The sequence below is a fragment of the Marmota monax genome, unplaced genomic scaffold (assembly GCF_021218885.2).
Source record: "Marmota monax isolate L192 unplaced genomic scaffold, Marmota_monax_Labrador192_F-V1.1 WCK01_AAM20220418_F8-fsc00029, whole genome shotgun sequence".
NCBI classification, from domain to species: domain Eukaryota; kingdom Metazoa; phylum Chordata; class Mammalia; order Rodentia; family Sciuridae; genus Marmota; species Marmota monax.
In genome coordinates, this window is record NW_026693024.1 from 13842173 (window position 1) to 13866698 (window position 24526).

The 24526-nt window shown below is 45.9% G+C and overlaps 1 protein-coding gene across 7 annotated transcripts; it reads left to right on the top strand.

Annotated features, from left to right (window-relative positions):
* Positions 1 to 620: 620 nt before the first annotated feature.
* Sirt5 (sirtuin 5) lies at positions 621 to 22211 on the top strand. Of its 7 annotated transcripts, none has more exons than XM_046453497.2 (10): positions 621 to 975; positions 2000 to 2051; positions 3119 to 3268; positions 6356 to 6489; positions 9340 to 9565; positions 10984 to 11071; positions 11781 to 11834; positions 12455 to 12578; positions 14124 to 14239; positions 21678 to 22211. In XM_046453497.2, exons 3-10 carry the CDS (start codon positions 3154 to 3156, stop codon positions 21751 to 21753), a joined length of 933 nt encoding a protein of 310 aa, XP_046309453.1. In that variant the 5' UTR covers positions 621 to 975; positions 2000 to 2051; positions 3119 to 3153; the 3' UTR covers positions 21754 to 22211. The 7 variants fall into 7 exon arrangements, with proteins under 7 accessions (XP_046309453.1, XP_046309456.1, XP_046309451.1 ...); XM_046453500.2 differs by having other exon boundaries at positions 621 to 912; XM_046453495.2 differs by lacking the exon at positions 2000 to 2051.
* Positions 22212 to 24526: the final 2315 nt, after the last annotated feature.

The window sequence follows — 24526 nt, forward strand, 5'->3', positions numbered from 1 at the left end:
AGGAAAAGTTGTGCAGATGAGTCTCCATCAAAGAAAAAAAAGTCCCGGAGCCGCTGGAAGGGTCCAGGTACCAGGACTCCTGCAAGTCAAGTGCCAGTGGGGCAGGGCGCATTCATGTGAGGCCTGGGTGGGCTAGCCCGGGAAGCGACTTCCAACATCTAAAACGGAGTTTCGAGGGAACCGACCCTGCTGTTTGGATGCTCTGCCCAGACCCTTTGTGCTCCGGCTGTGGGCGCGAGGAGGAAGCCACCCAAGCGGTTACTCCCGCAACCTTGGAAGCTCCCGAGGACCAAGCAGGTCGCGTGCCCTCCCCAGCCCGCCGTGGCGCAAAGAAAGGAAAACAAAGAACACTCCTCCCGACTGTGAGCAGGACGGACCGGTGTCCCTCGCTCGGGAGCGCAGGCCTGGCTCTCCGGCAGGGGCCGCTGCAGCCGGTTAGGACGCGGAGGCTGGGCCCCGCGGCCCGCTTCCTCCCTGCGGCCTGGAGCAGGTGCGCCCCCCTCGCGCTGGGCCCGACTCCGCGGTGGCCCGGCTCGGCGGGGGTGTGCGCCCCGTCCCCGGCTCCCTGCGGCGCGCATGCGCGGCCCGTGGTGCTGGGGGAGGCGCCTGGGACGGCGGAAGAGGGCAGCGTGGGAGGGGTCGGCCCGGGCTCTGGTGGCCCCAGGAGTGAGGACTCGCAGACTCGGGACGGAGCTCCCTCTGCGGAGCCGCAGGGCGCACGGCGCGGGCGGGGAGCCGAGGCCTTCGGGGCGCAGCGCCGAGTGGCTGGGTCCGGAGAGACCCGGGAGGGGCCGGGCTGCAAGACAGAGTGTCCCTGCTGGCGCAGGTGGGCCTGGGAGGCCGCCTGGCCCGCCCCGGAGGACGCTGGGCCCAGCCACCCTTTTGAGAAAGGGACCTTCTGCAGCATCCAAGGTGGTGACCGTGGACCTAGGAGGGCGCAGGTGCAGGTGGAGCTGTCGGATTTGCAGAGCTGTGGTGCGGAGGAGGGGGCGTCGGCTAAGTCTTGCAGTGAGGCATTGGGAGAAGGCGGCTCTGGGACAGCTGGGCGCTCAGGCCTGCGAGTGTAGGGTGGGAGCTGGCCATTTCACCTGGGGCCGGAGGCTAGGGGCAGGGTCAGGAGCTTGGGAGGATGGGAGATCCAGAGTGACAGGGCCAGAGAGGTAGAAAGTCAGGACAGGTGGGGGCTGTCAACTAAGGGAAGCACGTTTCCCAGAGAGGTAATCATCAGGTTTAGTGGCAGTGGACATTGGTAGGGGTTGCTGCTAACCCTGGCAGGGTCCTGGAGTCTGTCGGTATAAACACCTGAGGACTCGTGTATTGCATTTATGTAGCTCCAAGGTGCCCTTTCTTCATCTCTTACAAAACACTGTTTACTGTTTGCCCTCAACTCTGTATCCTGGAGATCTCTATCAGAGAAGAGACAACTTTGCAGGTTTTTGTTGTTTGATACCAGGGATTGAATCCAGGGGCGCTTAATCACTGAGCCACATCCCCAGCCCTTTTTATTGTTTATCTTAACACAGGGTCTCCCTAAGTTGCTTAGGGTCTTGCCAAGTTGCTGAGGCTGGCTTTGAACTTGTGATCCTCCTGCCTCAGCTTCCTGAGTCACTGGACTTACAAATTCATGCCACCACTCCTGGCTTGGCTTTTTTTTTTTTTTTTTTTTTTTAATTGTGGCAAAATACAAGTAGCAAAGTGAAACATCCTAACCATTTTAAAGGTATTGTTAAGTGGTATGAAGTACATTGGTATTGTTGTGCTACCAGTCTCCACAACTTTTTATCCTGCAAAACTGAACCTCTGTACCTGTTATTTTTAAGTATTTAGTTACAGTAAAATTAACCCTTTCTTAGTGTAAGTTCTGAGTTTTGATAGACACAGTCACCACCATAGTTATGATGTTCCATTATCCCGTCCCCTCCTGTCACTTTGTAATTACTCATGCCCCTTCTGATGGCCACAAATATATTTCCTGTCCCCACGGTTTCATTTATTCCAGAATCTACAAGTAGAAGCAGACATTCTTTTTTAAAGAAGCCATAGTGCCTACTGTGAGTATGAGTTTTTTGAACAAATCCCCTACAGAGGGACATTTGTCTCTAGACTTTGTTGTCAACCACAATAGTCTGATATCCATAGATAAGTCATTTTGAATTGATCCACGTCTTTCTTTGTGTTTGTTTCCCTTTTATAAAATTCCTTGAGTTCGGATATGTGCTACCTTGCAGAGACACTCTCAGGCCTTTGTCATCCTGACCCTACTTGCTGACCTGGTTCACAACTTCCCTGCCTAGTTCAGATCTCAGAAATGGCGTTCTCATAGAAACTGTACTTTCATCAAACGTTTAGAGAGATTTTAAAAAGGTTTTTGTACTTTGAATAAAGCAGCATGAATTCTCACACTTAGCCTCTTCCCAAGCCTCCAAGGCAGTGATTCTCAAACTGGAGTGGTCTCAGGCTCACCTGCAGGAGGTCCAAGGGCTCCAGCCGCAGTGTCCTCTGACTCAGTGATCTGGGTGGAGCCCGAAGCTTTGCATCTCTCACTAAGTCTTGGTGACCTCACTGCTGATCTGACATCATACTTGAGAGCCACTGCTCAGGGGAACCTCTGAGTGTCTTCAGGGGTGTTCCAGAGCACAAACTGAAAATAGTCAACACAGGATGAATATCACAAAGACCTGAATATCATGAAACTAAGGATTTTTGTTAAGGATGTTCTTGTCTAACTCACAATGATTCCTCTGAAGACTTTTTGGCTTTACCACGGTGCTGTTTATTTGCATTTAATAGGGTGTTCAGTAAATCATGTGTAGTAATCAACACTTGATTATAAAGTAGGTTCCTGTTGGGTGATTTTGCCCGCTGTAGACTAATGTAAGTGTTCTAAGCACATTTAAGGTAGTTGAGGCTAAGCTGTGATGTTTTGCAGGTTAGGAATAGTAAATGCATTTTTGATTAACAATATTTTTACATTGTCACAAAACCCTATTGTTAGTCAGGGAGCATCTGGGTCTACGTAAATACATATAATAGTGCCCTTAACAAGACACACACACACACATACACACACTTGAATGTTTTCTGATTGTTTATATTTTGCTTTCTGATTTTTTAAAAGCCTGCCTGGAGAATTAGTACTTCTAATAAAACCAGATGCGACCTCTCCAGATTGTCCCCAGCCGATTAATTTCCCAGCTGTGTCATTGTCTGAGGTCTCCGGTATCCCCTCAAAGCAAGATTTGCCTAACAATGGCTCGTCCAAGTTCAAGTAAGTCCTCCCATCTCCTCTCCAGTGGACTGTGAATTTCCTGAGTTTCCTACTTACAGTTCTAAGGGACCGCCTATAATAAGTAGGTGCCAGGCGAGACTTTGGACAAAGCCACCCTGTCCTCTTTTGGGCAGGGCCTTCCTAGGCAGGGTCACAGTTTCTCTCTTAATGCTCAAGGGATGTCTATTTGTTTGGCATGTTGATGCTTCTCCCAAACTTCAAACCCATGAGTTCTTGCTTGTTTGTTGGCAATGCTGGGGTGGAAGCCAGGCCCTTGAACATGCCTGGCAAGTACTCAGCACTGAGCCATCTCCCAGTCCATGATTTCTCTTTTAAACTCCTCACCTCTCTGCAGGAGGGAAAAACTGGTGGTGGTCCCCGAGGGCAATGTGGGGTTTGATTTTCTACTGGAAATTCTTTGTACTTGACAAAACTCTGCAGGTTAATGGATCTTAGCCTATAGGGAGGAGGGAGGCCATGCAGTTTATAGATAAATGATCCTTAGGTGAGCTGCTACACAGAGCTTTAATATACCATTGAAAGGCCACTCTGAGCTCTTTTTTGCCTTATTTCTTAGTTTTGAATATCTCCCTGATACCATGAGTCTGCTCAGGTGTAACAATGCCTGCTTCCATTTTGCCCACTATCGGAAAAAAAGAATCAAAACACCCAGTTCTACTCATCCACCTGGCCCCTTGGTGCACAGCAGGCTGCTAGAGTCTGTGGGAGCTTCTGGGGCATGTACCTGACTTTGGCACAAAGTGGGTTTTCTGTGTCTGGAACCACAGAACAAGTGGGCACCTTTGCTTTAGCAAGTGAAAATGTAGTTTTCGTTTTTGCTTTGTTTGCAGTGCTCGGACCTCGTGCAGGCCAGGCAAGCACCCTGCCATGAACTACACCTCTAGCCCTAGAAAACGTGTTTTAAAAGATTTCACACCACAGTAACGTTACTGCACTTTATATCCTCTTTTCCCAGAACCAAACCTACACTGACTTCTTATTTGTTTGTAGAAGTTGCTTTATGTGGTTCCTTAATAGAAGTCACCCGGACCTAGGGATAGATTTTTCAGGAAATGACAGAGTTTATCTGCATGGTAGAAAAGACCTTTCAGGCTGGGGATAGTTTCAGGGGTGAACCTTGAAGTCCTTAGGGACATTTGTAGGGGCCAAACCCAGCAGCTGTACAGGCTGTCCCCAGAGAAACACTTGTACGTTTTCTCATTGTTAATGTCCTTGAGCTTTGTTCTTCCAGGTGGTTAGGGTAGAGTAGAAACGAATTTACCCAGACTGGGCTGCTGTTCCCAGGGTCCTCTGGGCTTGGTAGCTTTAGTGTCCAGTGGGTCTTATTTTTCTCCCCAGCCTGTCTCAGAAACAGGTGTGAGGTCAGCCAGGGCTTCAGTGCGACTGGCTGTCAGGGTTGTGGGCTGGTTTTACTGGGAGACAATAGTGTGCCTAAGCCCCCTTGGTTTCTTCCAGCCTGACACTACCAGGAGCATGGCCCAGAGAGCCACAGGAGCTGGACTGCTCTGGTTCTCTGGTCTGAGGGTCCACTTGCCCCTTGGCTCACTTTTCCCAGTAGTCTGCTGTGTAGCAGGGAGGAAGGGGAGAAGAGGGAGGACGAGGCCTTTCTTGGGATTATCCGGGGCCCAGCACAGTGTGTGGCTATAGCTTATGACAGTAAGGAGACCAAGTATGAGAAATAGTGGGTCCTGCTTTACCAGCTGGGGATGCAAATCACACCCCATTTCTCTTTAACACTCAAGTCAACTGTTTCCGAGCCCCCATCCCACTGTCTTCCTTCCCCGCTTCTGTCTCTCAGGGACACTCATTCAGTCAAAGTTGGATGTTGGTTGGTATTACCTCAGGAGGGGAAGCCCAGGACACCTACCTACCTGCTTGGTCAGCTGAGGAATTCCGTTCCATTTTGGCTGGAATCTTTCATGCTTTCACACAGGGTGTCTGTTCCTGGAAGACATCCATGTCAGGGGTGTACCCTGCTTTTGTGACAGTACCTGCTGTGGTCACAGCTGGGCCAGCACCCACTTGTCCTTCGGGGATGGTGGAAGAGGGAATCCCCCTTCTCCTCTTGGAAACTGTCCCCAGTTCTGTACCCACTAGGTCTGGCCTACCATGGCCACAGCAGTTGTCCCCCTAAGGGCCTTCAGGGCTACGGGGCCTGGGGGAGAAGAGCATTGGTCGGCCACGGGCAGCGCCTGGACCACAGCCCTTCTCCAGTCTCTGCTGCCCAAGAGCAGCAGCGGCAGCTCCCCCACTGTCCGCTCCAAGTGTGGCTCCTGCTCCTTACCTGGGATGAGGACATTTTCTGGGGAGAAAGATGCCACCTGTGATCTACACATGTTTAGCCCTTGCCAACCACATGCTGCCCTGGGAAGAGGCAGGAGGAGGCTGCTGGGGCAGGAAGGCAAGGCGAGTCTGTGCTCACGGGAACCTGCTGGTGAGCTATTCTCTGGGTTCATCTGCCTTCTTGTGCCCCAGGGAGAGCCTGGCTCTTGTGTGAGCTGTAGAGGAGGTGGTCAGGCGTCCATGCTGGGCAGGGCACTTGTTCCCAGGGCAGGGGGACTTTATCCTCACCTTTGGTGGCTGTGCTGAGGGAAGATGGAATGAGCAAGACTCCCACAGGAAAGATGGATTTAGGGAGGAATTGGGGCTTTGGACCCAGTGGCCCTCAGCTCAGCCTTCACACAAATGCACATGCTTGTTGTGACTTTTATGAAGGGAGGCAGGTTCCCATCCATCGGTCTTTTAAAAATCTGCACAGCAGCTCTGCTCTAAGAAGGCACCATGGTACACATCAGGCAGCTGAGGAAGCTGAGGCTCAGGAAGGGTTGGGTGGGAGGCGGAGCTCACTGTGCCCAAAGCCCCTGCTTCTTTAAAGTGCCACACACTCACCCTTCAGGCCGAGGGACACAGTGACTTCATGATTGAAGTTTCTATGGAAGTATTTCTACGTAAGTATCTTAATGTGTAACTTCATACAAGGTCAAGTTTCAAAATAGAGACAGTTGATATGGGATATAAATGTGTAAACAGTACACGGGGTCAATACCAGTTTTCCTCTCCGTTTAGATATGGCCCATTTTCGGACATGTTTTGCCAAAGCCAAGCACATCGTCATCATCTCGGGGGCAGGCATCAGTGCTGAGAGTGGGGTACCAACATTCCGAGGAGCGGGAGGCTACTGGAGAAGGTGGCAAGCTCAGGTTGGTAATGTTTCCAGAACATTAAAAAATTCTAAATGAAGTCGAAACAGAGTGTGGCTCCGAACCTGTACCCATGCCCGAAATGCAGAGGGAGAAGTTTGTCCTGTTGATTTTGGCATCAACATAATGTCCCTGTGATAAAGATCTCAAATTTAAACAGTCACTGTCTTTACCTTCTAGATATAAATAGATTATACTTACAGAAAAATTAAATTTTTCCCAGTAATTACATTAAAGTAGAATCTGAAAACTTTTGTTAGCATAATTTTACTTTTCTAAAGAATTTAAATTAAATTTTTCACATTTTTAAAGTTTCTGTGAAATATTCATATTAAAAGTTGAATTGTTGAAGGCTGAGGGCTTGATGCTTAAATGTTTTTGTTTTGTTTTGTTGTTTTTTGGTACCAGGAATTAAACCCAGGAGTGCTTAACTGCTGAGCCACATCCCCATCCCTTTTTAATATTTTATGTAAAGATAGTGTCCTGCTGATTTGCTTAGGACCTCGCTGAGTTGCTGAGGCTGGCTTTGAACTTGTGATCTTCCTGCCTCAGTCTCCTGAGCCCCTGGGATTACAGACGTGCACCACTGCCCCCAACTTGATGCTTAAATATTTAACTGAAGACCATTAGAATAGAAGTTCTAAGAGGGTGTAAATGGATCTGGGTTTTGTTTTGTTTAATTTTTATTGAGATTTACATACAACAAAATTCACCAATTTTAAGCATATATTCAATGAATCTTAACAAATGGATATAGTTGTGTGACCAACTCCATGATTGCAACATAGATTGTTTCTGTGTTATTCAGCTTTCTATTATCATAATGAATACCTGAGATAATCACCTTAGGAAAGGTCTATTTTGGATGACAGTTTTGGAGGTTTCAGGGCACGACTATTCAGGGCTTTGGGGCTGGGTGGGATGAGCACGGAGGAGCAAAGCCACTTGGCTCTTGGCTAGGAAGCAACAGAGAAAAGAGGAAGAGCCCAGGGTCCTACAGTCCCCTTCATGGATATGTCCCCAGTGACAAAACCTCCCTCAAGGCCTCAGCTCTTGAAGGTCCCACCATCCACACCTGGGCCTGGGGGTGATTCCTGACCCACACTGTAGCACTGTTCCTCCAGCATATCCCAGCACGACCCTTTGCCTTCTGTGCCCTCCCAGGCCCCTGGCGTGGTACAGTCTTAATTCTAGAGAGCAGGGAATTTGGTCTGTTTTATTGTACTGTCCAGTTCCCAGAACGCTGGCATATTATTCGTGCTTAATAGATGTTTTTGTGGTTGGATGAAGACAGTCGTGAATTATTACTTCAGGACATGGCTTCCACACCTAGTAGGTTGGCAGTTTGTCGTTGCATGAAGGTTTGTGACCTCGCCCCTTCTTTCCTCTATTAAGTGTCTGAGGCTGGCAGATGTCCCCTCCGGGGCCTGGGGATTATCCCCTTGAAGGTCAAGGAGGGGAGAAAGGAGCAGAGGGCCACCAGGGTAGAGGAAGCAAGATCTGCTGGGGGGCAGCCACAGGGGCGCAGGCCCCAGGAGGAACAGGGGGAGGGCGCTCCTGGTGTCCAAGGAGGCTGAGCACTTGTGGCAGGAGAGAGGCCAACCCCATGCCAAAGACCCCACGTACACAGTCCTAGGTCACCTGTGAGCTCCTCCAGGCCACTGAGTCCTGGGTGGTGAGCAGGAGGGAGGGGTGCAGGGTTGACGAGGGTCCTCCAGGGGACAGCGTGCTCACAGAGGGCAGTGCTGCTAGGACAGGGAGAAGAGGGCTGACGGTGAGCTGGGGGCCCGCCTGTGAACGGGGACACGCGTCCCAGACAGAGAAGCCACGCTTCTGAAGGCTAGTGCTAATGGAGGCAGGATTCAGCAGAACGGAGTACACACGTGCAGGGTGTGTACAGTTTGCTGAGTTGTGAAAGGTGTGTGTGCAGCTCGATCACACCGCCACCTCCACAGGCAAGATGTGGAACGGTCTGTCCCTGAAAGGGCTTCCTTGTGTCCTTTCATCCGTTCCAGCCCCAGTCAGTCCTGCTCTGCTCACTCACCAGTGATGAGGCTGGCCTCTTCTAGAAGAGACCCATACTTTAAAACACAGATGTTTTAGATATTGTTAACATGTGAGGTTATATGTACGTGTGCAGTCGTGTGTGGATATGTATAGTTTGTGTGTAAGTGTGTAGGGGTGGTGTTCTAGTGTGTGTGTATGAGTATAGTTGTGTGTGTGTTGTGTATGTAGTTGTGTGCATGTAGCTCTCGTTTAGCTGTAAGAACCCACTTCCTCAATTACAACCATCGTACTACAGTTGAGTGTTTTGCAGTTCATGTTTTTCTTGGGTGCACCTCAAATTGAGATTGACTTCATGTATTTTGGAGTTCTGTGAACAAGTAGGTTCAGCTGGGTGCAGTGATGCTCGCCTGTAATCCCAGCCACTTGGAAGGCTGAGAGGGGGGGCTCCAACTTTGAGGCCAGCCTCAGCAACTTAGTGAGGCTCTAAGCAACTTAAGGAGACCTTGTCTCAAACTAAAAAAGGCTGGGGTAAGGCACCCTGGATTCAATCCCTAGTACCAAAAAAGAACAAAAATAAAAGTAGGTTCATCTTCACACGCAGTCCTTTCCTCGTGTTTCATAACTGCCTGAGGAGCGGCGGGCCAGGTTGCATGTCCCCTGCCCTAGCAACAGCATATTTCAGACTGACTTCTCCACAGTCCTGGGTCCTGGGCTGGTGCCACAAACCTGCACCTAAAGCAGATGGGCCCCAGCCTCACCCAGGGGCTGCCTGACGGTCTTAGAGAACAGTCCAGAGCCTGCTGCCTCTCTCTGCCCTGATCCTGCCTCCTCTGTCACCCCCAGGACCTGGCCACTCCTCAGGCCTTTGCCCGCAACCCGTCGCAGGTGTGGGAGTTCTACCACTACCGCAGGGAGGTCATGCTGACCAAGGAGCCCAACCCCGCACACCGGGCCATCGCCGAGTGTGAGGCCCGGCTGAGCGGTCAGGGCCGTCGGGTCATGGTCATCACCCAGAACATCGACGAGCTGCACCGCAGGGCTGGCACCAAGAACCTTCTAGAAATCCATGGTGAGGGAATCGGACTTTAAAACCCTGCCCCCCTGCCCCCATCCTTCCTGCCCACTAGCATAGCTGTTGTCATCTGCATCCCTGTGAGCCCCTCCCGGGCTCTGGGGAAAGGTATCCTACAGTGACAGCTTCCCAGCACAGCTGCAGGGCAAGCAGGCTGGCCACGGGGCAGCTGCTTCAGCAGGGTCAGGGTGGGATGGGGCCAGCACCCCGGGGTGTCTGTGTACTTCCCTTCATCCCCAGGGGGGCACTCTCCACCTCTGCTCCCTTTGCAGCTGATCTGCCTCCGTGCTCCACGGGAGGTAGCTTCTGGCAGCTTCCGGCTTACTCCAGTGTGGTAACTAGATCCTCAGAAAATAAACCTCTGGGTGACCTCACCGGGCCATTACCACCCATTTGAGCAAACACTACTGCCATGGGGTTGGGCACTGCAGTAGCACCAGTCTGGAACCTGTGGCCAAGCTGGTATTTGGAATGTGATGGACAGACCCATCAGCTCCACATGGCATAGAGGAGCGATGTCTCCCGCAGAGAGCGGATGGAAAGAGACAGCTTATGTACAGTGTGGTGTGTGAAAAGCTCAGGACAACACCAGCACATGGCAATAGTCAGTAAACCGTGCCCACCATTATTGCTTTAGCTCAGTAAGTGGTTGCTAGTATTAATTTTTCTTTTACTAATTATTCACTGAGCTGCTTTTGTGTAAAAGATTCAATCTTTATTAAATCAAGGTTAAGATTTTATGAACGCTGCTAGCCTGAACCTTTCTATACTTAGTAAGTCATACCCTTAGCTTCATCTTCCTTACTGACCACTTCGTTTCCCACTAAACTTCAGTCCAAGGTAATCTGAGAGCACATTATTCATGTAATTAGTTATTTTCGCTCTGGGGATTGCAAAGTCCTTCAGGGAATTTGCTCTTGCCTGGTTCAATGGAACTTCGTGTCTGTTTCCCATGATACTAGGGTAAGCCTATTCCAAAGAAATGTATAAGAACAAAATTATTTTTATCTTGTGTTAGTCAGATTTCTGTAACAAAGTATCTGAGATAACTAACTTAAAAGGAAAAAAGGTTTATTTTGACTCACAGTTTGGGAGGTTTCAGTCTATGGTCAGTCTATGGCATGGAGCATGTATGGAGTAAGCTGCTCACCTCATGGCAGCTGGGAAACACAGGAAGTGGAGGGACCAGGGTCCTGATTATCTCCTCCAAAGACCCGCCCCCAATGACCTAACTTCCTCCCACTAGGCCCCACCTCTTAAAAGTTCCACCACCTCCAGATAGCTCCAAGCCAAGGACCAAGCTGTTAACTCATGGGCCCTTGGGGGACATTCCAAACCACAGCACACCCTTTCAAACGTAGAGATGACTGCCTTAATTATACTCAGTTCTGAACTTGCTTAACGTGTGTTTTCAGGTACCTTATTTAAAACTCGATGCACCTCTTGTGGAGCTGTGGCTGAGAATTACAAGAGTCCAATTTGTCCAGCTTTATCAGGAAAAGGGTAATTATATTACACTACAGAATAATTATGTTTTCTTCTTTAAGTTGAACATAAATGTGAAGAAATTGAACATTCATTGAAGATTCCATAGATATTCATGAGAAATAAGACTATACAAGGTACAGACATAAGATAAAATAATTTGCTCACAATCTGAAAGCTTAAGTAAAAACTATAGGATTCCAAACCATCTGCCATGTGATTCTAAGTTCTTATTTAAACATATGTACATAATCCATGTTTATGTGTCTGTGTATTAGCACAATGACCAGAAGAAAATACCACAAAATGTTAATAGTATCAGGAATGGAGATATTATAATTTTTATTTTTTCTTCATATCATTCAAAAATTTCCAACATTTCTATGGTGAATATGCATTATCATTATAATTGGAGAAAAAACTTAAGAAAAGATTCAAAATATTGAATAAGAGTTCTACTGGCCCACCTTAGAACAGTATAAATTATATAAAAAACATGTTAATATAAGGTTATTGCAGAAGGTGCCCATGATGATGAAGTACACGCCTGGTCACTCCAGCCTCTCCCCATGCAAATTCCATCTCTCCAGTTCTTTGGGGTCTATCCTTGGACCCTCCTAAGCTAGCATGGGCTACTCTGCTAAACAAATACCTAAGAATGACCTTGTTCCTCTGTTGTTTGGTTGCATTGATGACATTCTTTCTTTTCTGTTATTATTTGCTTCAGTGCTCCAGAACCTGAAACGGAAGATGCCAGAATCCCAGTTGAGAAACTTCCCCGGTGGGTAAAAACCTTTGATTAGCATTTGTGTTCAGATTGGGGGAAAAAAATCAGAAATCAAGACCTAAACATTTTAATTTCAGTGAAATGTCCCTTAACATAATTGTACAAATGCAGAAACTAGCCCTGACCCATGAGGCCAAGTGTGAAAAGACAAAATATTCAGTTTTTCTAGTGGATCCTGGAGAGTGTGGTTCAAGGCAGGACTTGAGAGAGACATGAATCAGAGAAGAAACGGAAGGTCACTGATGAACTTAGGGGTGGTTTGTGTATTAGAGGCAAATCTGAGGCCAGTGTTTCACCCAGGTCTGGGTAACTGAGTACGGCTGTGCCACTGAGTAAAATGAAGTAGCAGAAAGAAGACTTTTTAGTAACAGAAGGTTAAGTTCAGCTGAAAAAATGTCCACACAACTTGGTGCACAGAGTCGAGAGAAAAACGTAACAGGACAGCTCACCTTAGCCCTTCATTCATGTCCAGGACGAGGTCATACTGGGATAAGAAGGATCAGAGGTGACCCTTCTGGCTGGCCTGGGTTTGGGGTGGCCCCAGCCTTCCTCCATCCACCTGTGAGCCTACCTGGCAGGTTGGCTGGGGTGACTTAAGGATCACGTTCTTCCAGGTGTGAAGAGGCAGGGTGTGGGGGCCTGCTGCGACCTCACGTGGTGTGGTTTGGAGAGAACCTGGATCCTGCCGTTCTGGAGGAGGTTGACAGAGAGCTGGCACTCTGTGACTTATGCCTGGTGGTAAGTCACACCCTTCCCTAGTCTCCAGGGTCTTCTAACACACTAAAGATGGGAAGGAGTTTGTTCTCGCCTCCCCCCTCCCTCCTTTCCTCAAAGAAGTATGTGGAGAAGTCTTGTGGTGTCCTACAGAAAAACTAAGAAACAATGAATAAGAGTTGACCTTAAGATGCGAAACTAATGTTGTCTTGTCTGCAACATTAAAAAAAGAACATGTCATTGATTGAGACTTTAGGTATAATCCATGCTCATTATTAAAGTTCATTGATAAAAGGAGAAAATTTTTAAAAATTAAGAAAATCAAATTATAAAATGGAAATTAGAAATCATCATTCTGAAATTGGTATGTTTTCCTGTAGACCAGGGGTGAGCAAGCTGCAGCCTGCAGGCCAAATCTGATCTACGCCCTGTTTTGTGAATAAAGTTTTATTGGAACACAGTTGTGGCTGTTCTTCCGCACACTGTCTCTGGGTGCTCTCACACTACAATGGCAGAGACAGGAGGCCTGCAAGGCCCGAGACACTTACTTATGTAAGTGTCTAGAAAGTCTGCCCACCGCTCTTCTAGACCTTTCCTTATGCAGATACATGCACATTGATTACTATTAAAAAAATGAGTTCTTGAAATATTTTCTGTCTTGAAACTGATTTATTTACCTAGAAATTCACTCAGCATATTCCATGTCAGTGCATCTGAATCTGAGTCACCTTTTAATTGCCTGCATGATCTCCATCACGTGGATATAAAATGATGCACTGAATTAATCCTGTACAGTTGGACATTTTGGGCTGTTTGAAAATTTGGTATTTTAAACACTGCTGTAATGAATATCCTTAGATATAAATCGTAGCAAGCTCTTTAATTTCCTTAGGACACATTTTCTAGGAGTGAATTAACTAGCCAAAGCATATGAATATTTCCAAATTTCCTTTATCTGTCTTTAAAAACAAAGGTGCTTTCTGGTGGGTACACATCCATTTAGCCAGTGTCTGATCAGGTGCGCCCAGTGTTGAGCACCGTCAGCATTCATGACAGACTGTTCAGGAGAAAGGCTGGTTCTTGCCCAGTCTTTCCATTTCTATAAATGATGTTTATAAGTATATTTTATAAGGAAAGTCCTGAAAGGATATATATTAAAATGTTGACAATGGTTATCTTGGGGTACTAGGATTATGGGTGAAATACATATTTTTTCTTCATATTTCCAACTTTAAAAAAGAATATGGATTATCTGTATAACTTCAAAGAGCAAAAACAAAACCAAAGCTCTACCTCAAAACATGTCAATTGGGTCATTTCTTTGCCACTGTGTCCACTTGCCTAACTCTCCCTTCTACGTCACACATTCTTTCCAATCAAGTGATTGGCTACAAGGACACCTCTTAACTTCCAGCGTGTCCCCTGGACACCCCGCACTGTGTCTCCTGCAGCTTAGCTTTTCCCACACCTGCAACCACAGACCTGCCTGAATCTACGTAAGGTTCTCTGAAAAACTGTTTCTCCTCCCATAGTATGGTCACTGTCCATTTCTGTGTGCTTGCCTTGTAGGTGGGGACTTCCTCTGTGGTCTACCCAGCAGCCATGTTCGCCCCCCAGGTGGCCTCGAGGGGCGTGCCAGTGGCCGAGTTCAACACGGAGAGCACCCCAGCCACAGACAGATTCAGGTACAGGGAGGACCGAGGGGCGACGGGAGGTGGAGGACAGGCTTAGGAGACTGTGTGGGGAGGGGTGGAGCCTGGTTTGTGTTTTCTTTTTTGGCTGTAGTTGCTTTTATGGAAGAACAATATCACTGACTGCAGATTAGGGAGACTGTACCCGGGATTCACCACCTGGCTCTGTGTCCTCTAGACGTCACTGTCATTTGCATATTCCTGTGATCTGGCCATAGCAGTGCTTACCAGGTCGGCCTGGGCCAGACCTCGAGGAACCTCATCGTCTGCTGTTCTCATTGTGAGGCAACCTAGGTTTTCTTTGGTCTAATCACCAAGAACATTTGTATTTGTGGCCATGGTATGGTACTTTTTCCTGTTTCCTAAATTTGTGTGCAACGTGCAGATCTCTGTAGTGCACATTGTAAGTCTCAGTGAGACAGGGTCTCACTGAGTTGCTTAGGGCCTCCCTCTTACTGAGGCTGCCTTTGAACTTGCGATCCTCCCGTCTCAGCCTCCCGAGCTGCTGGGATTGCCGGAGTGCACCACAGTGCCCGGCTTACTTTTAACTCTTGTTAGTGTGTTTAATTCTTCTCTAGAATAAAATAGAATATAAATAAGTAATAAATAGAAATAAATAAAACACAGACTTCACTGAAACTTCCTGTCATTAAGCAGTGGTTTTCCACAGTGGCTGCATATTTAAAAAAATACTGATGCCTAGGTGCCACCCCGTGAGACTCTGATGTCACTGATCTGAGGGGTGCCCTGAGCATCACAGGTAATGCTAATGTGCAGGTAGGGTGAGAATCACTGCTCTGGGTCTTCACCGGGATAGAAACAGGGTCCCCTTCAGGTGAGCTGACAGACGTGGGCCCGGTCTTTCCATGTAAACCTATCATCAGGACAGACTCAGTCCTTGGTCCACAGTTATTCATTTGCATGTAAGTGCTGAGTACGAGATGACAGTTTTTTAAAAGAATTGTCTTCTGTGCGAAACTGATGCTCTAACAATTATAGAATGTTATTGAAAGACATAAAGACCTAAATAAACAAAAATATATCCCATGTTCATGGACTGGACAACTTAATATCATTAAGATGACAGTACTCCCCAAATGATCTATTAGTTCAACCCAGTTCCTATCAAACTCACAGCAGAAATTAACAAGATGGTCCAAAATTCCTACGAAAATTCAAAGAAACCCAAGTGGCCAAAGAAAAAAGAACAAAGTCAGAGAACTTATATGTCCTAATTTCAAAACTTACCACAGGGACTGGGGCTGGGGCTCAGGGGCAGAGTGCTTGCCTAGCACATGTGAGGCACTGGGTTCAATCTTCAGCACCACATTAAAAAAAAATAAACAATCAAGTTATTGTGTCCATCTACAACTAAGTTTTTAAATATCTTTAAAAACTTACTGAAGAGTTGCTTTAATCAAGATGGTGTGGGCAGATACATAAAGTCAGTGGAACAGAGCTGAGAGTTTAGTCAGAAGCTCTCATGTTTGTGGGCAACTGATCTTTGCAAGGACTGCTGGGGCAATTCAGTGGGGGGAAGAAGAGTCTCCTCAGCACCGTGCTGGAGAGCCACAGGCAAGAGTGACGTCGGACCCCTTCATGACAGCATCCACAAAGCCGGATGCTGGACCTCACACCTCAAAGTAGGAGCTAAACCATAAGCTCCTTAGAAGAAGATCTAGGAGTAAATCTTTGTGACCTTGTGTTAGTTAAAACACAAGTAAAAGTCACATGAGAAAAATGGGTAAATCAGAATTTGGAAGTCTAATATTTGATATTTACAATATGTAAAGAACTGTTACAATTCAAAAGACAATTGTGGATTCACTTAAAAATGGTCCGAAAATTTAAAAAGATATTTCTCCAAATATATGCACATGGCCAGTAAGCATTTACAATGATGGTCAACATCTTTAGTCACTGAGGAAATGCAAATTAAAATGACAATACGATACCACTTTACAACTACAAGGATAGTCATAATTTATAAAAAGAAGAAAAATAGCAAGTGTTGCTGAAGACATTAGGGTCCTCTTACATTGATGGTGGGAATGGACAGTGGTATAGCTGCTTTGGAAGCAGTCTGGCAGTTTCATGGTGAGTTACCATGGGACCCACTGGTTCTTCTCCTTGGTATACAGCCCTGGAAATGAAAGCATGTCTATACAAAAATTTGTATGGGGCCAGGCACAGTAGCTCATGCCTGTAATCCCAGCAGCTTGGGAGGCTGAGACAGGAGGATCACGAGTTCAAAGTCAGCCTCAGCAAAAGTGAGGAGCTAAGCAACTCAGTGAGACCCTGTCTGCCAATAATATACAAAAAAGGGCTGGGGATGTGACTCAGTGGTCAAGTGCCACTGAGTTCAATCCCCAGTACCAAAAAAAAAAAAAAAAAAAGAAAAGAAAAAAGAAAAAGAAAGCTGGTATATTACAAAAATTAAATTGCCTTCTAACTTATCCACTGGCAAATGGACATTAGGGCTCCCTCTGATTTGCACTGTGTCACATGTGTGTAGCAACTGTCTGCTTAGCATCACTGCAAGTGACATCAGAGCCAGGAAACTCAAGCCTCTCATCTGAACACTGATGAGTGAACAGATGAACTTACTGAAGCACTGTTCCCATTCAATTCTGCTAATGTGGCTTGTTTTTAGCCATTTGATCTCCACCTCATTTCTAATGATTATAAAGAATTAAAACAAATCATCATTGCAGAAGTTTTGTAAGAAAATGCAGAGAGGAAAAAGAAGAAAAGAAAACTTGGGTCTTTTCTTAACCCAAGATTAGAAGTGGGCCACCTCTCTCCTGCTGTGGATGGACGGGCAGCAGCAAGGTGCCCGTTGTGTATGGTGGCCATGTCTCCTTGGGAAGGACACTGGATGAGAGAATGCTTCCTGCAAGTTAAGAAGGGACTTTTGGCACATAGCACATATTGTCACACAGGTCCAGCCTCCTAAACCAGCTGCTGCCACTTCAGTCATTCCCCAGCTCCCGATTGTTTTGAGAACCTGCGATGTCTGCTCAGACACACAGCTTTCTTGCTAGTTGGAAGCCCTTACCAGTGAGACAGGCTGCGAGAATCATCATCGTGTGTGGGTGTCTCTGGGGAGCAGTGGTGGCTGCCTGTGCCTCTCGTCAGACTGTCCCCTGATGAGTAGTCTGGTGGGGGAAGCCAGCCCAGCTTGCAGCTCAGGGTTATCAGGCTGAAGTGTAGAGGAAGGCCTGCAACCAGCCCCTGATCCTGCTCAAACGTTCCCCTGGGGAAACCAGTCCTCGAGCAACAAGTTTAAACACACAGCTTCACGATGTTGGTTTTTTCTTTTCCATCTCAAGCTTAACAGATTTTCATTGAACTTGTTCCTTTTCCTTTTCTTTCTTTCTTTTGGTCAGCTTTAAAGCCCTTCTGTTCGAGCAGGGATCAGTTTGGAGCTCACCTTTCTTGCATGCTCTACTGCGGTATCGGTTGAGTATCCCTAGTCCAAAAATCCAACCAAAATGCTCTAACGTCCCAAACTTTTTGGACACTGACATGATGCCACAACTGGAATACTTTCTACCATGAAACTTTGTTTCATGCAGAGAATTACTTAAGATATGGTATAAAATGACCTTCAAAACTATATATTACCAAATTTGAAATGCATAATACTTCCAGTCCTGAAGCCTTTTAGATATTCAACCTATCATTTCTGATAGTTTATGCTTTTACAAAACAAAATTCCTTGGTGAGTAAAAAAAGCAGTAATCCACTCAAAGAAATTAAGACACTTTGTGGCTTACCCTGGGGAAGCCGGCTGTCTGTGTCTTCTATTCCATTCTGAGGAATCACGGGGAAGATTTTTACTGGCCAACCTAGATATATACTTTTTTGTTGTCAATTGTAAGTCTTGCTTTTTGCATTGCATAAACGTAGGTACTGAGGAGCCCGGGCCACATAAGCTCAGCACTGAAGGGCTTTTGTCACAGCATTGCCCCTCTACTGCCTTATCCAAGTAATGGGTGGTGGTGTGCTTTTGTGTCCTATTTAATGTCTGTTGGTTCTATGAGACCCCAATCAGCTTTACCCAAGACAAGAAGGAAACCACCCTACCTGCCTAGGGATGAGCCCCCAAGCCTCTCTCTTCTCAGGTCTATGCCAGTTTCTAAATGACCCTTTATTTTTACCCCCTGCCATTTGACACTCAGGATGGGACACCACTGTAAGATCTGAGGCAGGTGGGGGTTCAGCATGCTTTTGTGAACTAAGAAAGGGGCCCTCAAAGCCACTTTCTTTGGAAAGAGAATATATGGAAGTTGAGGGTCTGAGAATTCCCTAAAAGCTCTCCATGACTGGCTGTGGGTAGGATTTGTCCATGAAGTAGCCGCCATCAGAGAACAGTGGACTTGGAGGCTGAGGCATTCACGATGTGTGCTATGTCAAGAATAAATAATATGAATAGCGAACTACGTTGAGGAAAGGCCCTTTCTGTTGTAATTTTGCTTAACTGGTTTCCTCATTAATAATGCATTTGAAAGTTCTGCTTTTGTTTTTTATTCATAGTTTATAGGATATTCTTCCTGTCCTACATGTTTTTCCTTAAAGGAAACACAAACCATTGATTTTTCTTCTTTTTTCTCCCTCCTCTTCCTCATTCTCATTTTCTACTTTCTTTTCTTTTTCCTTAACTTTATTTTTTATTTTTTGGTAGTACTAGGAACAGCAGCCAGGGCCTTGCACGCCAGGCAAGCGCTCTGCCACAGAGCTACCCCTCAGCCTTTTCTACTTTCTAAGTCAGAGGCTGCTCAGAAAGTCCAGGGGATGGTTTGAGAGGTTTGTTGACTCAGCTAAAATCCTGGTCTGGGCGGTGCCTGAGGTTTCGTCCCTCTTATGTACACGTGAATGCTCTCTGAATATCTATGTGTGTATTAAAATTATAAATTGACAAATTATAGTTGCAAATATATTATGCATATATTTATAGGATACAAGGTGATGCTGTGATTTACGAATACAGTATGAATAATTCACTCAAGCTGTTCCATCTCAAATCCTTATTTTTTTTATGGGGAGAACATTTGAAATATATGCTGAGTAATTTTGAAAGGTACAATACAGAATCGTTTACGGTCTCCACCCCATTATGCCATATACACAAAGAAAAAGCCTCTGCTCTCCCTCCTGTCTGAGGCTTTGTGCCCATTAGCCGGCATCTCCCCAGTTCCCACCCCAGATAGTAACTCTGTTCGGCCTCTCTGGGTCACATGGTTTTAGATCCTGCCTGTAGGGGAGGATGTGTGGGATCTGTCTTTCTGTGCTGGCTTAGTTCAGGTGGCCTTATGTTCTCCGTTTCCATCCACATTGCCACAAGTCCCTGAACTTCCTGAAGGCTGAAGTACTCCACGGTGCTTCTAGACCACGTTTTCTTTACCCATTCATCTCTGGACGAATACTTACTTTTGATTCCATAACTTGGCCATTGTGACTAGTGCTACAGTGTACATGGGGTGTGCCTGTCTCGTCACCATGTAGATGCCCAGAGTGGAATGACTGGATCATGTGGAAACTGTTTGGTTTCTTGAGGAACTTCCACAGTTTCCATAATGGCTGGACTAACTTATGTACCCACCACCGATGTACATGTGTTCCCTTTCCTCTATATCCCGACACTTGTTATTGTTTGTCTTTTTGATAAGTCATTTTGACAGATGTGAGGTATCTTATTGTGCTTAAATAATACAATATCTAATTAGGCATTATCTAATCAGATAATAGTAAGGTATTATCTGATTAGATAATACCTAATGATTTAGCAATACTGAGCATTCTTCAACTCCCTGTTGGCCACTGGTATGTCCTCTTTTGAGGAATGTCTATTCAGGCCCTTTGCCCATTTTTTAATCAAATTATTTGCTTTCTTTCTATAGAACTGTTTGAGTTCCTTGTATATTTTATATATTAACCCCTTATGAGACATATGGCTTGTAAATATTTTCTCCCATTCAAAATAATTTGCCATGAGTTGTTACTTCATTCTGTTGATTGCTTTCTTTATTGTACAGAAACTTTTTATTTTGGTGTAATCTCACTTGTCTAGTTTTGCTTTTGTTGTCTGTTTGCCTAGACCAAGGTCAAGTATTCCTCCAACCCCCATGTTTTCTTCTAGTAATTTTATAGTCTCAGGTCTGTTTAATCCATTTGCAACTGATTTTTGTATACAGTGCAAGAGAAGAGTCCAGTTTCATTTTCTACATGTGGATATCCAGTTTCCCACACCATTTTTAAAAGAGACTGTTCTTTTCCTATCATATGGTTGGCACCTTTGTCAAAAATCAATCACCTAGGCACGGTGGAGCAAATCTGAAATACCAGCAGCTGGGGAGGCTGAGACAGGAGAATCACAAGTTCAAAGCCAGGCTCAGCAAAGGCAAGGTGTTACACACTCAGTGAGACCCTGTCTCTAAATAAAATTCAAAAAGAGGGCTGGGGGTGTGGCTCAGTGATCCAGTGCCCCTGAGTTCAATTCCAGTACCAAAAAAGAAAGAAAAAGAAAAAAATCAATTGACCAGTTGGGCATAGTGGCACAAGCCTGTGATCCCAGCAACTTGGGAGGCTGAGGCAGGATGAGCACAAATTGAAAGCCAGCCTCAGCAACTTAGTGAGGCCCTAAATGATTTAGTGAGACCCTGTCTCAAAATGAATAAATGAAAATGGCTGGAGATGTGGCTCGGTGGTAAAGCACCCCTGGGTTCAATCCCCAGTGCCAGGGAACAAACTTGACCCCAGATGCATGGACTGTTTCCAGGTTTCTTCCATTCCATTGGCCTTGTGGCTCTTTTAATGCCTATTTTTGCTGCTTTAATTACTATTGCTTTATAGTATATTTGAAGTGATTTAGTGCAATGCTTCCAGCTTGTTCTCTTTGTCATGATCGCCTCGGCTATAAAGAGTCTGTGTGTTAAGCAGGGTGGGGTGGGGTGTACTATATGAATTTTAAGATTTTTCCTCTATTTCTGTGAAAAATGGCATTGGAATTTTGAGGGTGTTGCATGATGATAATTCTTCCAATCCATGAACATAGGATATCTTTCTATGTAATTGTCTTCATATAGATATATGTATGTATATTCATATGCAGACACATATTTCAGCTATGAATCTGGCACTACAATCACAAATTACACTTTACAACCCTTTACACTTCCCTACCCATTAAATAAACTTCTGATTCGAAGCACACAGAGGCCAATCTCTTGCTTCTCTAGAATCCCTCAGTCACCCATCATCAAGTGGCATCTTGAGTTGTCAGGGGCTGAAGGAGTGAATCTGAAATACCATATCTGAGAATCCAGATCTTACTCTGGGTGTGACTGAGAAGTGTGTGATGTTCTGCAATTTTACGTTCCCTTTGCTAACTCAGAGCTCATACTGTGCTGTATTTGGCCCTTCCATTCAGGTTTCATTTCCATGGACCCTGTGGAACAACTCTTCCTGAAGCCCTTGCTCCGCATGAAACTGAAACTATTTCCTAAGTGCCCTGGGGAAGGAAGGAATGATAGTATATCAAGAACTAGGCCATGAAGAGGAGAAATGATCTTGTGGATGGTGAGCTGAGTATTGGAAGATCTAAAAATATCCTTGTGCCTCTGGCTGGAATCCACCCTGTTAAGTGACTGGGCTTAGAAGTAGTAAGAGCAAATGTATAAGCAAGAAGTCCGAGAACTGTAATGTTAATGCACGTTACTTGGTTTCAATGAACTCTAAGTGTCTTATGCTTGATGTGTTTGTTTGCTACTGGGAGGAGAAAATTTTGTAGTTAGACTGTCTACAAAAAAGTAATTATCTTGATTGTATTTTTGCTCGATGGGCAAAAATAGAAATAGAGAAGTAAAATCCTGGTACTTAATTCTGATTTTTACACAAGTTTTGGTGGAAAATGAAATCACTCTCTACAGTAGTTAATTTATCATATAAAAATGTTACCCTAAAAGATGTTGTTGGGGGCTTTTTCTTTTCAGTATTTGTTGGTTGCCTTACCTCAAAGAACACAGGATATTAGGATAACTTACAACACAAATGAATGCAAGGAAGGAAAAATGACACAGGAAGAAAGCAGATGAGGAAAAAAAGGCAAACATAAGGATCACCCAAGGATAAACACAGCTGCCTAAAATTTAGCTCGGGTTATCTTGGCAGGAAGAGCAGGGAAGGAAGAAGGAGAGGATGACCCTTGTTCAGCACTGAGGCAGGAGATTGATCATCTATAGGTAGACAGAAATGGGGACCTTGGAGAAGGGGATCCCACCACCCCAGACTAAAACCTGAGGCTCAAGCTTGTCTTTGGCAGCCTGACTGGAGGCCCCGTTCAGCTTGGTGCCACACATTCTGTTGTCGCCCTAGGCTTCCTTAACGACCCTAACATCAGTCAACCCCAGAGGGTTGTTTTGAACCCAAGCAATTCTTTTCAGCATACAGGACAAACTCAGGTTAACAAACACATTAAACCATCTCATTATGGGAATAAGAAATTAGAATTGCATGCCTTCAATTGAGTCAGAAAAAGAGGACAGTCAAGAGAGACTTTCCAATGAAACTTTAGTTCTTCATCAAAACAGCATAAAAAGCCCTAGACAGAGAGCCACCAAAGATACCCTCTCTGGGACCCTTTCCTTGCTTGCTTCTACTAAATCTGCTACTGAATTCTCATCCCCCATCATCCGGGTACTTCTTTCTTGGGGTGTGTGAGACAATATCCCTTCCAACACTCACCACCTTATTATGTTAGAGCATCTTCCAGGAAGATGCATACAGCCCCTGGGGGGTTCGCAAGCCCTCCCTGGTACTGAATTCTGATGGGAGTTTCCCCCTGGGTCTTTAATAATGACACCCTTATTACCTTGGACTAGGGAAGTAAGACTACTACTCTTTACTCAAACGCCACAAGCTAGTGGGCTCTCAGGGCCCTTGGCTTACCTGAAGCTGGGCTGTGAGGGGGCCCGAGTTCAAGTGTATGCAGGTCATACATAAGACCATCCCTTGGATTAGGTGGGCTTCCCCTGAGTGATTACAGACCTCTGCCATGTCACCTCAGCCCCTTGAAGAATTAATGTTATGCCCTTAGGTTTATAGTAACAGGTGACAAGCCACTGCATATGAATGTCTTTGTATTTAATAAATCCCAAAGGTCCTTTGTGTGCAAAGAGGGATGGTCACCGCCTACAGGAGACTGGAGAACCAACTAAGCACCCTGAGGAGTCAGTTCCCCCTTTAGCTGGATGGGTCAGGAGTATAAACTGAGGGGACAGGTGACACCAGTAATAAAGTGATGCTGGGATGCAGTTTTTAAGTGCAGTACTATCAGGCACTTAATAGGTTTGTTGTTGGACTCCTCCAGGTTAATTTTATGCATTTTCTGAGTGTTAGCAACTGTGGAAGTCAACACACTCTCAAGAAGTCTAAATGTTTTTGTTTTGTAATTTCTATCTGACCAAAGACCAGAGATTTCAGATCTTTTTTTTTTTTTAGTTTATTTTTTGGTACCAACAGCTTTGTTTATTCTTGTGTCTTGTCGTTTTTTTCATACGGTTTTGTTATTTTAAAACTGGGAACTGCTTTGAAATCCAAGAGATGAAAGGAGATTAAAAATATCAAATATAAGTGAGAATTATTCAGTTCGAAGGGGCATTTACTGAACATCCTACCATATGATGGTCATTATAAGTGAAATGATCAGCAAGGCCTGCGTCTTACCCTCCAGTTCACGGCGTGGTTGGAACCACCACCGTAAACTTACACAGTGTGGAAAGTGCAGCAGTAGACGTCAGTGCAAGGCTCCAGGTTCTCACAGGTCTGGAGATCGTGGGAAGTCATTCATTGAGCCCAGTGTCCCCGCCCCCGGGCTCGAGAGCCGGGAGTGCACAGCCCCAAAGTGCAGCAATAGACGTCAGTGCAAGGCTCAGAGAAGGCAATCAGAGCTCCACCAGCAGCGACGAGTGGACGGTGCTGGAACTCGCCTGGGGGGAGCTTCTGAGTGCAAGAGGGAGTTCTGGTGGGGAGTGTGCGTCAGCAGAGGGCACAGCGCAGGGGCACGGCACGCGGGAGGCCGCTGATTCGTTGGGAGAATGAGTAATCAATCATATTGTACAACGGGTGGGAAAGACAGACGGATCGCGAGGCCTCTGTGCATAGACAATACACGGGGTGGGGGCAGAACGAGCGCGCGCCACGTTCAACGTGACGGTGTCCTGCGCTCCACAGGGTCGCACTCCCATCTGCGGCGGCTGAAGGTCAGTCGCGGGCGGGAAC